Source organism: Saccostrea cucullata, unplaced genomic scaffold (genome assembly GCF_032062105.1).
Source record: "Saccostrea cucullata isolate Sc308-1 unplaced genomic scaffold, CSIRO_AGI_Scuc_v1 ctg309, whole genome shotgun sequence".
NCBI lineage: Eukaryota > Metazoa > Mollusca > Bivalvia > Ostreida > Ostreidae > Saccostrea > Saccostrea cuccullata.
In genome coordinates this window covers 373,173-388,135 of record NW_026932621.1, presented here as the reverse complement: position 1 = coordinate 388,135, position 14,963 = coordinate 373,173, and the positions used below count along the sequence as shown (strand labels likewise).

Here is a 14,963-nt window from a genome sequence, read left to right as displayed (position 1 = left end):
AGATTGTTCCTATATATTCCTATGTAAAACTTTGATCGGCCATTTTGGCCCCACCCTACCCCCAGGGGTCATGATTTGAACAAACTTGAATCTACACTACCTGAGGATGATTCCACATGAGTTTCATCTTTCCTGGCTCAGTGGTTCTTGAGAAGAAGATTTTTAAAGATTTTTCCTATAAATTCCTTTGTAAAACTTTGATCGGCCATTTTGACCCCACCCTACCCCCAGGGGTCATGATTTGAACAAACTTGAATCTCCACTACATGGGGATAATTCCGTATGAGTTTCATCTTTCCTGCCCTAGTGGTTCTTGAGAAGATTATTTTAAAAGATTTCTCCTATGTATTCCTATGTACAACATTGATCAGCCATTTTGGCCCCACCCTACCCCCAGGGGTCCCCCAGGGGTCATGATTTGAACAAACTTGAATCTACACTAACTGAGGATGATTCCATATGGGTTTCATCTTTCCTGCCCCAGTGGTTGTGGAGAAGAAGATTTTTAAAGATTTTTCCTATAAATTCCTTTGTAAAACTTTGATCGGCCATTTTGACCCCACCCTACCCCCAGGGGTCATGATTTGAACAAACTTGAATCTCCACTACATGGGGATAATTCCGTATGAGTTTCATCTTTCCTGGCTTAGTGGTTCTTGAGAAGAAGATTTTTAAAGATTTTTCCTATATATTCCTATGTAAAACTTTGATCGGCCATTTTGGCCCCACCCTACCCCTGGGGGTCATGATTTGAACAAACTTGAATCTACACTACCTGAGGATGATTCCACATGAGTTTCATCTTTCCGGGACCAGTGGTTCTTGAGAAGAAGATTTTTTAAAAATGTCATTAATTTTTCTCTTATTCCTAATTACATTGTATCTCCCCTTGGAAAAGGGCGTGGCCCTTCATTTGAACAAACTTGAATCCCCTTTACCCAAGGATACTTTGTAGCAAGTTTGGTTGAAATTGGCCCAGTGGTTCTTGAGAAGAAGATGAAAATGTGAAAAGTTTACAACGACAACGCCAACGACGACAACGCCGACAACGACAGACAACGGACAAATTTTGATCAGAAAAGCTCACTTGAGCCTTTGGCTCAGGTGAGCTAAAAACAATGTAAAACATGCATTTGTTGAAGTAAGGACATTGGTCGGAATATGTTTTAATTGTTTAAATACTAGTAGACATAAAAGACAAATGAAACCTTAATTTCCTTCTCCACAATAGCTCCAAGTAGCTCCACTTTTGTTTGAATGACTTTACCTCCAGCTTGTTCAGCTATTGCCTGAAACACCTTTAAGCTCGACCTCTTCTTACGGTAAGATCGTATCTGTTCAATAGGAAACCTTTCTGATGACTTATCTGAAAAGTATGTGGTCAAAATGAAAACAAATAATAAAAAATGGGGTCAAAATACTAAAATTAATCGTAAATTATAAGCATTTTGCATATTTTTAGATGCGTAAGATACGATTTCTTTTGTAATTCATCTTCATTTTTTAGCAATTCAGCAATTCTTATTTATCTCCTGAAATCTACCTTGAATTTCCCTTTTCTTTCTTGAAGAACATTGTCCAGTCAGGATAAATGTAGGTATTACAGATTTTGCTTTCGCTTTTGCATTCACCTGAGGTTGTAGGTCTTCGTCCTTTGCGTCTGCGTCAGTATAGATATAAATCTTCGAATTTTTATTCGACATTTCTATCCCTAATGAAACAAGACATAAAACAGATCGATAATTGCATATACTTAAGGAGGCTGGAGGTCAACAAAATAACCACAAATTAACCACCAGATTTAAATAATTATTTTTTAAGATACGGTATCTTAGTCTGTCAATCATTTGGCAAAGAAAAAGTCATATATTTTAGTTTTAAATGATCATTTTTGTATATTTTTATATGGAGCTCTTTTTCTAAAGGAGATCGAATTAGTCTGAAAATGGCTGCAACCCCCTAGCCCCTTTAAATATAGTATGGGACTCAAGGCTTTTACTATGCAGTATTCTATTCATCAAAATTATATTTCAAAAATATTATACTTTGAGTCCACCCGAGGTCATTTACAAATGATGTGTACTTTTGAATCTTTTCGTAATATGTTTTACGGTGTGACCGTTGGGGCGAGCGCAGTTGTACCATCAAAAACACTCTAAAAAATTGATCAGCCACTTCAAACATCAAGCCGCACGAGACATCTCGACTACCTGTGACGTAAACGACGTCACGGAGCTCGTCGGAGCTTACGGAGACAGCCGAGCGTCTGTTTGAAACTATAGACCTAGTGCAATTTGGGTCGAAAAAAATTGCAGAGTTATTTTTTGTTTCTTTGAAAGATTTCTACAAACTGAAAGCTTTTTATGCTTTACGTTATTGTATATTTATTTATCTATTTCACGGAAGCAACCGACATGACTTAATTAGCATATCGTCAAAATTCGTAAGTTTCCGGTGACGTCATTTGTATCATTTCCGAAGGGCAAGGTGAAGGCCGGTGTTGTGGCATGGGGGTATTTTTTTGAATAAGGTAAGGCAAAATCATATCGTTAAGATTTCGGTAAGAAACAATGTTCCCTTATTTTTTCTACTATTTTTGATTTATTCGCGCAAAGGACATTGGGTAGTGCAGGAATTCTGGGAATGTTGCACAGAGAAATTTGGCTGACGTATGTACAGATTTCAATCCGAATTTCCTCTGTTCTTACACGTTAGTCTATTGAGCTCGCTTCGCGAGCGTCGCTTCGCGACGCTCGCTGCGCTCGCTATAAAAAAAAATGAATTACACAGTAAATTTTAAGTATTTTGAAACTAACCAAGTCAACATATCTTAGTGCCGAAATTTTATTTAATAAGTGTTTCAATAATATCAAGTTATTTAACTTATAAACATATACAATACGATATTTTCGGTTCGGATTTTTGCAGACCGTTTTTATATCATTCAAAATAATATATTTTTAAACAAGAGATGTTTGTAAAATACTCAAGCCTCCCTCACCCAAATAATTGGAATTTTTCGAGGTCGAAGGGGCATAGTTTGTCCAAAATGGTCCAATTATACCGAAAACAGACCTTGACCTAGATATTTTTATTATAAATCTGTATATTTAATTTCATATCAATAGGTACAACCTCTGCAAAGAAAATGAACAGAAACTGGTGGAGGACCGACAGACAGCAGCAAAGCAATATGTCCTCCCTTCTTCGAAGGGGGGCATAAAAAATAAACTAAGTGGAAACGTACAAAATAAACCTGAATCCATTTCGTACCTTTTAACAATCCAGTCAAAGCATATTCGGGACAATCATCACCTCCACTGACCTTTAGATTCTGAAGCCATGTTATCATGGTTTGTGGATCTGTTGTTTTTCTACCAGTCGTCAACGATTCTTTAGAAGTAAATATTTTTGTTAAAAAATATATTCAACATACCAACTAATCAAGATTAGTTTGATGTAACCTTCCTAAAATTCAGATAAATCCTTTCAATTAAAGATACATTGCTGGTTCCAGCAAATGTTCTTTTAAACTCTTATCTTTACTGCTCACAAAAATATTAACTGCTGTAAACGTTATTTCTTATGCATGTTATGCATACACTCTGAAAGTTATTTCAATTCATTTGTTACTTTATAGAGTTTTCTACAATCAAGTTGAATTTAAGTTCTTCATTAGCTCTGTGTTTGTTACAATGAATTTGCAATCTAAATTAACTATCAATGGTTTCATACTTTTTCTTTGACCTTTGTTTTTAAACAAAATTTAACTAGCCTAGGTGAACATTCCGTCTTTTTGTTTGTTCTGTTCCTATTTTGTATTGTTTAATGGATTTTTGATCTTGAATACTGTTCGTTATCTCCGTATATTTTTCATCAGTACGTACAAGGTAAGCTGCACAGCAGTTTGGCCGGTCTACAGGGAATGCTTTCTTTTCCTAGGCGCCTGATCTTCTATTGAATTTTCAAGGTCCGTGTTCGTTACATTGTACTTTCACCTTCTTTTAATTATGTCGCCCCGAACGAAGTCGGGTGACATATTGCGATTGTATGCATGTTTTTGTTCTCCAGGCTGTTTCTCGGAGATGGCTGGGACAATCTTCCTGAAACTTACCTCAAAGGAGGATCACTGGTTTTAGTTGTGTTGTGTGGTCATTCAGTTTCAAAATGGCTACCGTTGCCATGGAAACCTGCAAAAAGCTACGAATTTTGTCCGCGGGTGTTCTCTCTAGTCCTTTGAACATTCTTCATGAAATTTTATTTATGTTATGATTAGTATCTGAAATTGTGCTCATTGGATTTAAAATTTGCAAATTGTCAATAGTTTCCATGGAAACAGGGGAAATTAACGTTGATTTTTAAATCAAAGTACTGAAAGGACTGATACGAGTTGATGGTTGTCCAAGCTTAGCTAATGGGTATTGTTTTAGTGATGAAAAAATGAAAGTCTTGTCCAGTTCGGGGCGACATATGCTATTACTTGCAATAGCAGACTTTCTAGTTATAATTATAATCATGCTATAATTTGACAACGAAACCAGTTTTTATAATTCATATTTCGAGAAAATCTACATGTCATTTATGCTCAAGGGCTTACAGTTAATTCATATGGTAAAAGTCGGACGAAAAGGATTTTTGTACCAACCAGGATCAGAAAATGTGACGAGAATGTAGTTTCCTGGCACAAATTGAGAGTCTCTAGCTTCACTGACGATTTTCTGCGTTCCCTTTATGACCTCTTTAATGTTATCACCCATGGAGCCCGTGACATCAATAACGAAAGTTAAAGACGTCTTTACCACTTCCTCTCTGCTTCGTATTCCAAAAACATCCCGGAAGACCTTCTCACCCATGAGGCTTAAAAGCCCCTTATCTAAAATTTGAAGACAAAATATGATAAAAATGTTTTTTCATACATGTTTAATTTTTGTATGCAGTTTGTAAGAAAAGAGATAAACCATCAGTTTCTTTACATGTATTGTTTATTAAATGTACAATGCCAACAACCTGGAGCAACTAGAAAGTACTTTGTAGCGGAAATAGCTGCCTCTGCGGCTGCGCTGTGGAAGTTGCTATGTGGAGCCTCCCTTTGAACAGATCTCCCCTTGTATATACCGCCAGTGGCGGTCATAAATCGGCTTTCGTCGTCTTGTGTTCCGTGACTACATTTTCCACTTAATCCCTGTCCTTAAAACGTTTTTTGAAGAAAACATTTATCAGAAATACATGCATGTGAATCATTCGAGTGGTGATAAAATTATTGGGCTATCATGCTTATTCAAAGATTTGTATATACAAAAATACACAAAACTTTTAAAAAATCGAATGTCTTCTACATGTTAAACATAACAAAAATATACTTATGTTAACTATACTTTTTATTATAGTAAAAACTTATATTTTGAATTACTCTAAAACCTTACTCTAGAACTTTTTTTGGAGAATTGGAGCGTTAATATTTCTTAATTTTCTCAAAATAGGTGAAAAAAATTGTTAAAAAAATAATATAGAAAAAAATACGTTTTTATCATAAAAAATTATTTGTAGGAATTTTGTAGTTCATAGTAAAAATACTTTGATTAGCTAAAAGAAAATCTTTGATTTACAGTAGTGCATGCGTAAGCAGCGTAACTATAGTACATTTTTGTTATGAAAGTTATGATCCAAAGGTGTTTTATATCTGAAGTGGACATTATCAAACTGAGCAAAAAAAAAAAGATAGATGACTCACGGAAAGGTTTTGTTACTTCTTGTCCTGACTTGTAGCCACTTGTTAATTTGTCAGCAACTAAGTTGTTGTCACACATTGAAAGCCTTAAAAGAATAAAAGCATATACGTATGTTGAAAATCTTATATAATAAATATAATTCATATTAATTTTATTATCTTTTTTATCCATTTCGCATTTCAAGATCATTTATTCTGATAAAATGTTTTGCTGCATTAATTTCTAACATTAAATACAAACAATTTAAAAGATGATAAGAAATTTTGTTTCAAAACGTTTTTTGGGTCAAACTTATGATACATCTTTAGTTTCAAGTATTATGTCACTTAAGCAAACGGATTTTCCTCATTTTACATCTCTTTTTAAATAACTTGTATATATAAAAAAAAGATTCAATTAACAAAGACATGTCTTACAAGATGTATTTGTGAAATTCTTATGCCCCCGTACGGCAGCTTATGGCTTGTCCTTTGATCATAACTTTTGAACAGTTAAAACGCCGGCTTTTATATTTCACAGGTTTATTTTCTATGACAAAACCTTCCTATCGAAACCAAAAAAATTGACCTTGACCTTTGGAGTTTGACTTACACTTGAGAAATACAAGACCCCTGCAATAAGCTTCCATACAGGGGCATCAGTGTTTTACAAACATATCTTTTTTTCAGTTAGGTTAGGTATTTTAAAGACTCAAATTTATACGAGTCAATTTGTCTACTTAACATAAACTTTAAATTTTATTGTAATCCAAGCTTAAAAATTTATCCGTCTCGACTTAGCTCAATCTAAAAAAATCAACAGATATAAATACTTTAATTTAAATAAAGTAAAATGTTAAATGATTAGATGTTGTATGCCTGTTTACCCTTCTGTATAATTACAGTTGGTACATGTATCCTCTTTCAGGCCCGCCGCTTCTACTAATGTTACATTGTCTTGCCCTGAAATTTCACAGATAAAACTAGCTGGATTATTCTTTTTAATAATACCTAGCATTAAGTAGAAATCTGCATACTTCAAACAAACAGATAAATCCATATATGGGCCAACAAAGACGAAAACCTATTCTCCAGCAAACGTTTTTGGAGGGGGATCTCGGAGATGTATAAAATAGACGTAAAGTACACGAATAATTGTTAATGCTTTTAGTATCTCTGGGAAAAGAATGGATGGACTGCCAAACAAGTACAAATGACAGGCCCCAACAACAAAAAAAAGACGGCCCTCAAAAAAAAGGTAAGCCAATTAGCACAATAAAGCAGCATTCACATCATTTTCATCAAAATTCAATATTGAAATTGTAATGTGTTTTCTTAAGAAATAATGGAGATACAATTCAGTGGATGCCAATCTTTCTTTATAAACTCAACATTCAGGGAGCGATAATCATTGTTAAAAGTTTCTTTCGTACATGCGTCATGGAGAAAAATTTACAGTATTTCAATATACTTATCAATCTCTGAAATATGTAATTAAAAATAATAATTAAATGTTCTGAATTATTAAAATTAATTAAATATTGCAGAGATGAATAAGTATATTGAAAAACTGTATGTTTTTCTCCATGACATGTAATAATTTTCAACTTCAGATTGAAATTAATAAAAGACACATGTAATGGTAATAAAATCATTACATGTAATCCCTGCATTACAGAGGCACACCCCTTTCATGTTAATATACTTATACCGATGTAAATGTACCTGAATTTTAAGATAGTCACATTATGCAAAGATTACTGACAAAAATCAAGTCATTTTGCATGTCTAAATAACGTACCAAAATCTTCATAAACAGCATTTCCATGAAGTTCTATCCAGTTTGTATTGCTGTAAAATTCCTGGATAGTGTACAAAGCTCTTGCGACTACTTCTCTTATTTCTGAGATGTCAGGAACAGCTGCTTTAGAAAAGTGCATGATTTCGTGTCGTAAATTTCTGATGTAAATATGGGCTGAAATAGATAAACCATATGGAATGCATGATAAGCTTTAACTTAACATAATTCTTTCAATTACATAATTTTGCATATTGATAGGGTTTTTTATTAGTGTTATATCATTCAAAAAGTTTGAAGAAAAAAAAAAGTTTTGCCGAAGCAACTTATTTAGATGTAGTTGTGGAAGGACATATTTTATCTTTTTCAGTACGTGGACCATTAATCAGTGTAAAATAAAAGCAGCAAAGGCCAAAAATATGACTGAAACATTGTATTTTGGACGTGGATGATTAGTGATTAAGATCTTAATTTAAGTTGGGTTGAAAATATTTAGGGATTATGATTCTTTTACTGTTCAATCGTCAATTTTCAATAGATATGCAGCAAATACCTTCATCGCCTTCATATATATGTTTTAAATCTCTCAGCTGATCCCATACGCAAGAGCAAGCTCTACGTGTGAACTATTTCTAAATTGAGATAAGTCACTCACAATCAAAGTTGATGAAACAAAAATATCAGCAGTCTAGTTTAAAGTAATCATCAATTTTCCAAAGTTCTATGGTCGATACAATGATTTTTTCAACAAAAACAAATTGTCATTAAGTCAAATACTGACTGACGTTTTTCATACTAACTGTTAGTCCATTATGAATACACTGAGTTGACGACGGAATTTTCCGATATCTACCGATCATGACAAGGACAACATGGCAGGTGTGACTGTCGGCAGTGGATGCTCACTTCTCCATGGCACCTGATCCCACCTCTGATGTTTTTGTGGTCCGTGTTTGCCCTGCTCCTATTTTGTATTGTTTTTTGGACTTTCGAGCTTGAAGACTATTCATTATCTCCATAAATTTCATAATTTTTATAAAAGATTTATTTTTAAAAATTAAAAACAATCTAATGAAATCAAAAACAGTGATATCCAGTAATAAAAAAAAATCAGGGAGGGGGGGGATTTCACAAATATATAATTCTCTTCTAAAAACATAAATTTATCAAAAAACACACTTTGTAATTTCTTTTAGAATTTTTTACAATATAAAACTGTCTGAAAGATCATAAAATATCATACCATGAAGTGCCATTCTGCATGTATTCTTAATATACTAATTCAGTAGATCATTCAAGGGGATAGAAATACGCACTTGTATAATTATGAAGCTTGAACTCATTCAACATACCTAACTGAATCTGCTCGCCGCTTACGTGGTAGAATGAAACGTTGACAAAGTCTCTTTGAATTATACCTTCAACTTTACAAATTGCTTTGATAATCGTCCAGTACTTTTTGTAAGATTCATTATCTGAAAAACCAGAAGTTTCTGTCCACTATAACAAAGAAAAATGAAAGGAGAGCATAGGCTAATAACTTTGCAACAGCAATAATAAAATGAAATAATTATTCCTGATTAAGTCTCTTTCTGTGGCAAGGTTGCAATCAGACTAAAACTGTCGAAAGAGTAGCATTTTTAAAAACAAGAGGCCCATGGGCCACATCGCTCACCTGAGCACTGTGGCTAGGAAAAATTAGAAAATTGGTTTATTATTGAAAAGTTTTAATCCAAAAGAAGTCCCATGACCATGCAATCATGGCTTTACTATTCTTGAGAAGATGATTTTTAAAGAATTTTTCTATATATTTCTATGTAAAACTTTGGTTGGCCATTGTGGCCCCGCCCTACCCCCGGGGGTCATGATTTGAACAAACTTGAATCTACACTACCTGGGGATGCTTCCATATAAATATGAAGAATTATGGCTTTGTTATTCTTGAGAAGGATTGTCATGATTTGAACAAACTTGAATCTACACTACCTGAGGATGCTTCCACATAAATATGACCAATCATAGCTTTGTATTTCTTGAGAAGAAGATTTTTAAAGAATTTTCCTATTCATATCTATGTAAAATTTTGGTCGCCCATTGTGGCCCCGCCCAACCCCCGGGGGTCATGATTTGAACAAACTTGAATCTACACTACCTGAGGATGAGTTTCATCTTTCCTGGCCCAGTGGTTCTTGAGAAGAAGATTTTTTAAAAATGCCAATAATTTTTCACTAATTCATAATTATCTCCCCTTAAAAAAGGGCGTGGCCCTTCATTTGAACAAACTTGAATCCCCTTTACCCAAGGATGCTTTGTGGCAAGTTTGGTTGAAATTGGCCCAGCGGTTCTTGAGAAGAATTCGAAAATTTGAAAAGTTTACGGACAGACAGACAGACGGACGCGGGACAAAATGTGATCAGAAAAGCTCAGTTGAGCCTTCGGCTCAGGTGAGCTAAAAATCATAAATTATTTAAGTTTTTTAGAAACATCCTTCATCAAAATCAAACAATAAAACAAAAGGGGAAAAATCAAAAAATCAAAATCCGATATAGAGAATTATGAATCTTAGTGTAGTTTACATGTGTGCCACGTTATTTTGAAATCCAACTTAAAGTGTAAAAGAAATAGCAGTTTGAAAGTATTTAAGAGACATAATTTAATTTTATTAACCATGGCAACAAGATCATCGAAAGTCAAAATCCGTTTTACAGAATTGTGTATCAATGTGTACTTTACTTATTGAAACCAGACCAAAAATTTAGGGACTGGGTGAATAGCGTTTTGATGGTATTTCGCATAAACTCTTTCTCTTTTTATAGTAACAACGGCAACATTGTTCAACGAAGTCAAACACCAATATACATGTATACATAAATATGTGTTTATCAATCCGTAAAATTATAACTTTTGCAAGGCCTTTTGTAAAACGATCTCAAATTCCATGTACTTATAGATTTTAGGACACAAATACTTTTTTCTACTTAGTTTTGTCAAGTGTGCCCTTTAAAATAGTTCTTTGTCCTCCTTAAGAAAGATTTAAAAGTATGGATTAAAAAAAACACTTCGCAAGATAATTAAATAACAAAACAATCATTTTGCTTTACTTTGATTTTCAGTGAATGAAGGAAAATCGAGAATGCTGTGGTGAGATATAGGCAGATATTATAAGCTTTAGATTTAATCAATAAATGTTTAGTCGTTCCGAAAAAAATAAAAATAGTTCAAGTTAAGGTAAATCAAAACATGCATTTTCCAGAATGCAATATAATTTATCCAAAAAGTCTGTTTATTATTTCGTTAATAGTCCCAAAACTGTGTCGATACGGAGTAACTTATAAAATTTAAAACCGACATCGGAGAGTTTACGTACTCACCTGTTCCAAAATAATCCCTCACTTCCTGCTCCACGTTATCAAAATTTTTACTTCGTGCACCGACGCGCTCCAAAAATTTTACGGTAGCTCGTAGTATACCTAAGGAAGTTATCCTACAATGACTATATGTTTCCGCTTCCCCGATCATAAAATTTGAGGGAAAGGTTAAAACAACTGCAAAACTACAGCACAGAATAATAAAACATCGACCATCCATATTGCTGTTTGCAGAAATATTCAAGGACACGGTAGAAAATTGCGCAACAAAAATTATAGGTTATTTCGGCTTAGTGATTCATTCATGTCAGTATTGAGGGATCTCTTTTATGTGTAGTGATAGAGTTTAAAGATAGTCGCGTGAGGCGAGAAAATCAAAAGCTTCTGAAAACAAAGCTCTTTTACTACTTCAGTTTTTTTGTCGCTTATAGTTTTACTTGTTTAGATTTAGATAGTAACCATATGAATGCACGAATAAATAAAAAAAGAGAATGTGAAATATTTAAACAATTCTTCAAGTAAAATTAACACCAGCTGGGGCCCGTTTCTCAAAAAGACCTACGACCAGTCGTAAGCTTAGTCCGGACTAAATCAGTGACTAAACCCGACAATCGGACTAAGTTGCGTTTCACAAAAAGGCGGAGACTTAGTCGAGACTAAATTTGGGTTTAAATCTAGGCCTGCTCATGAGTAGGCGTAAGTTCTAAGTCTGTACACAACTTGGAAAAAAGGGCATGTGTTTTAATCATAAAGAGTTAAAAGAATAACTATTTTATACGTATACGGTATAATACCTATTCATATACATATACATAATTATATGATTATGCAAAAAATCGTGAAATACACAACTGTATGTAGGAAAATAGAAAGGTAGTGAAATGCAGACAATTCTCCGCAAACGGTGAGATGAACAAGAAATTTGTAACTAAGAATTTTGAATTCAAGTTGGTTAAGCGCAAAATTTAAAAAAAAATGCAGGCACGCGTAGTGGCCACTAGTGGGGTGGGGGCTGCAACTCTTCCGTTATTCAATGTAGTAATATGTTTTCTGTTTAAAAAAAAAAGCTGTATTATTTATGGGCTGATCGATTTCAGTATTTCTCTTCTCGGCTGAATACTTAGATTATTCAATTACTTATCCTCCACCCGCCCCACTGATCCCCCATTTACATTTTTAAAACGATGCTAGGTCTCGGATAGTTTTTTTTTTTGTTGAAAAGGATAATGTTTCAATAAAATCCTGAAATAATATTCATTTTTCAAAATATGAAATATACGGTAATTTGCCATCAACCAAGTTAATGCACCTTAACTTAAATAATGCATCTTTAATTTCCCCCTTTAATTCAAACTTTTTTTTCCAATGTCAACTTCTTTCAGTGCCAATTTTCTTGCATACAATACTACATTTCCCTGATATCACTTGACTGTAGTGTGGGGGGGACCAGTCTTTCAATAAACATTTTCAATAATAAAAGTAATGTTGGGGAAAAAAGGGGGCAGGCCCCTCCCTATTGCTACGTGCCTGTTCTCAGACGAGTTTTGGTTAAAGGGGTCCTTAGATTTATGAGCAGATAAATAAACCCTATTACATTTGAAACAAAACTACTCAATAATATGTTGAAAAATGTTTTATTGTAAATGAGATTCAGAAAATATCCAAAAACTATTTAAGAGTCTGAAAATCGCGACTTGTTAATATCTTTAAGTCTAGATTACATCTTCAAGAAACATCCTGCATCTAAAAAAATATTGTATGAAATATTCACAATGGAAATTAAAAAGAAATGGCGGCTAGATTTAAGGAAAATATGTTGATGTTGAAATTTGTACCTTTTACGATGTAAATACTAGTAAATCTGATTTGAAAATATTCAAACAGGATTATTTCAGTAATTTATAAAAATTACTAGATTTCTTGCTGTAGTGTGGATAACAAGAATTCGATTTTAAATTAATGAAACTTTTGCAAGCCATTATTGAGAATGTGTGGGCTATAATGCAAGTGATATATACGTTTTTACATGGACTGATGAGTAAGTCATCATATCTAATACATAAATGTAATACTGTATGTCCAAAGTGCAACATTATGAATACAGGTATATTGAAAAAATTGATTGAAAATATAAATTTATCACAACCGATGAATTTTTAAAAATCTCATCCATGTTTTAATTATTATTAGTATGATATAATTTTTAATTTTTCACAGTAGTACACCGTGGGGCCGGGACCTCCGCCCGTCCACTCTAGAGAAAAATTTCCTCTGGATACTGGTTGTCCCCTCCCCTGCCTCTCAAAATTGTTGCTTAACATGTACAAATGTATATAAAAATAATAGAATCACAATTTATGTTTTTCTAATGTATATATTATTTCTGACCATATCAAAATACCATTAATTATTTGATATAACACTTGTGGATGTAGAGGCGGGGGGATAGGAGGCCTTTGTCCAAAATAATAACGAAAGATTTACTCAATCAATTTTTGGTGTGGTTGTGGGTCCCTTACCAAACCCCAATCTGTCCCTTTTTCAAAATTACTGAATCCGGTACTATGTTATATGTAATGCTTTGACCTTGAAAACACAGATGGGTTTGCGTAATATATCTGTTTGAAAAACTTTGAAAACAGAAAACATGCAAGCGCGGCCGTGCTTCCCGTGCTTTACATCCTGTATTTAAGTTTAAGTTTGATATTAATTTGATCCGCCACGTGTCATTGTAGTCTCTAAACCAAATAAAATACGATCTGCGCATGCTTAGTACCTAGCGGAGAGGTCTAAGTCTTAGGCCCAGTCTTACGCCGCTTTCTGAAACGCGATTTAGGCCCGTCTAAAATTTGGCGTAACTTTCTTAGTCAGACTAACTTAGGCCCAAAACTACGACTTTTTGAGAAACGAGCCCCAGATCACTATTTCTTTATAAAAATTAATAAAAGAGATACAGCCATTTAATAGTAAAAAAGATGAAGATCGAGGGAGTCTTATTGAATTTGTATTTTTTAAAAATAAAAACCAATTAAAATTTGGGCGTTTTTATATGCTTATATAAATTATATCAGCAAGCAAAGATCGTATTGTTACATCCCTACATTTACATTTTTGTTTGTTTGTTTGTTTGTTTTACGCCCCTCTCGAGAATTTTTCACTCATATGGTGATGCCACCACTGGTCGGTTGAGAGCTGCAAATTTTGTCCTATACTCGACACTTACAGCCATTGAGCAGGGAAGGATCTTTTTCGTGCCAGCACCTACTGCGACACAGAACCTAGGTTTATACGGTCTCATCCGAAAGACCGGTTTTCACGTCCCACAGTGGGATTCGTACCCGCTACATAAGATTTGACTCGTTACTCCGCGACTTTAAAGCAGACTTCCTAAACATTGCACCACGCGGGAGACCATTCATATTTTGAACTTTAAACAATCATCCGATTTGACATTGGTTTATTCATAAGATCAGTTGTCTAGTTTCAGTCTTTGGTCTCCATACTATGATTTTTTACGTGCAAAAGAAGAAAAACATAATGGAGAAAATCCACCAGCGATTATATTTATTTCTTGATCATCATTAATATACGTAATATTAGCAGACCTATTTTTGTATTCATATGAAGCAGAATTTCTGCAAAATCATTTGCGTGAAAAGAAGAAAAATACTTGCTGTGGCCTTCAACTCGACATTTAGATATATCCACGATGTATTGTCAATTAACAATTGTAACTTCCACATGTTCCATTCGTATGTCGATATGATATATCCTAGTGAGCTTGAAATAAACGAGACCAAAGAGTCCGAGACAATCGTTTCATATTTGGATATTTTAATTGAAAAAGACGTTATGGTTATCTAACAACCAAGCTCTATAATAAACGCGATGACTTTAACTTTACAATCGTCAACTTCCCTTACTTATGCAGCAATATACATGTACCTTCATCACCTGCATACAGAGTTTATATATCTCAGTTGATTTGATACGCAAGAGCATGCTCTTCGTATGAACAATTTGTAAAACGACGTAAATTTTTGACAAACAAGTTAGCAGTCTCGTTTAAAGTCATTACATGTGTACATGT

At 33.9% G+C, this 14,963-nt stretch overlaps 1 protein-coding gene across 1 annotated transcript in view; it reads right to left on the bottom strand.

The window, feature by feature from the left end:
- Nucleotides 1–11,245, bottom strand: part of LOC134235614 (von Willebrand factor A domain-containing protein 7-like) — a 122,094-nt gene extending 110,849 nt beyond the window's left edge. The window contains exons 1-10 of the mRNA XM_062717749.1: nucleotides 10,877–11,245; nucleotides 8,858–8,980; nucleotides 7,509–7,682; nucleotides 6,595–6,670; nucleotides 5,732–5,814; nucleotides 5,008–5,187; nucleotides 4,646–4,873; nucleotides 3,274–3,393; nucleotides 1,544–1,711; nucleotides 1,209–1,366 (exon numbers count right to left, since the gene is read on the bottom strand). Coding sequence (XP_062573733.1) covers nucleotides 1,209–1,366; nucleotides 1,544–1,711; nucleotides 3,274–3,393; nucleotides 4,646–4,873; nucleotides 5,008–5,187; nucleotides 5,732–5,814; nucleotides 6,595–6,670; nucleotides 7,509–7,682; nucleotides 8,858–8,980; nucleotides 10,877–11,093 — 1,527 coding nt within the window. The 5' untranslated portion in view covers nucleotides 11,094–11,245. The remainder of the gene's footprint in view (nucleotides 1–1,208; nucleotides 1,367–1,543; nucleotides 1,712–3,273; nucleotides 3,394–4,645; nucleotides 4,874–5,007; nucleotides 5,188–5,731; nucleotides 5,815–6,594; nucleotides 6,671–7,508; nucleotides 7,683–8,857; nucleotides 8,981–10,876) is intronic.
- Nucleotides 11,246–14,963: the final 3,718 nt, after the last annotated feature.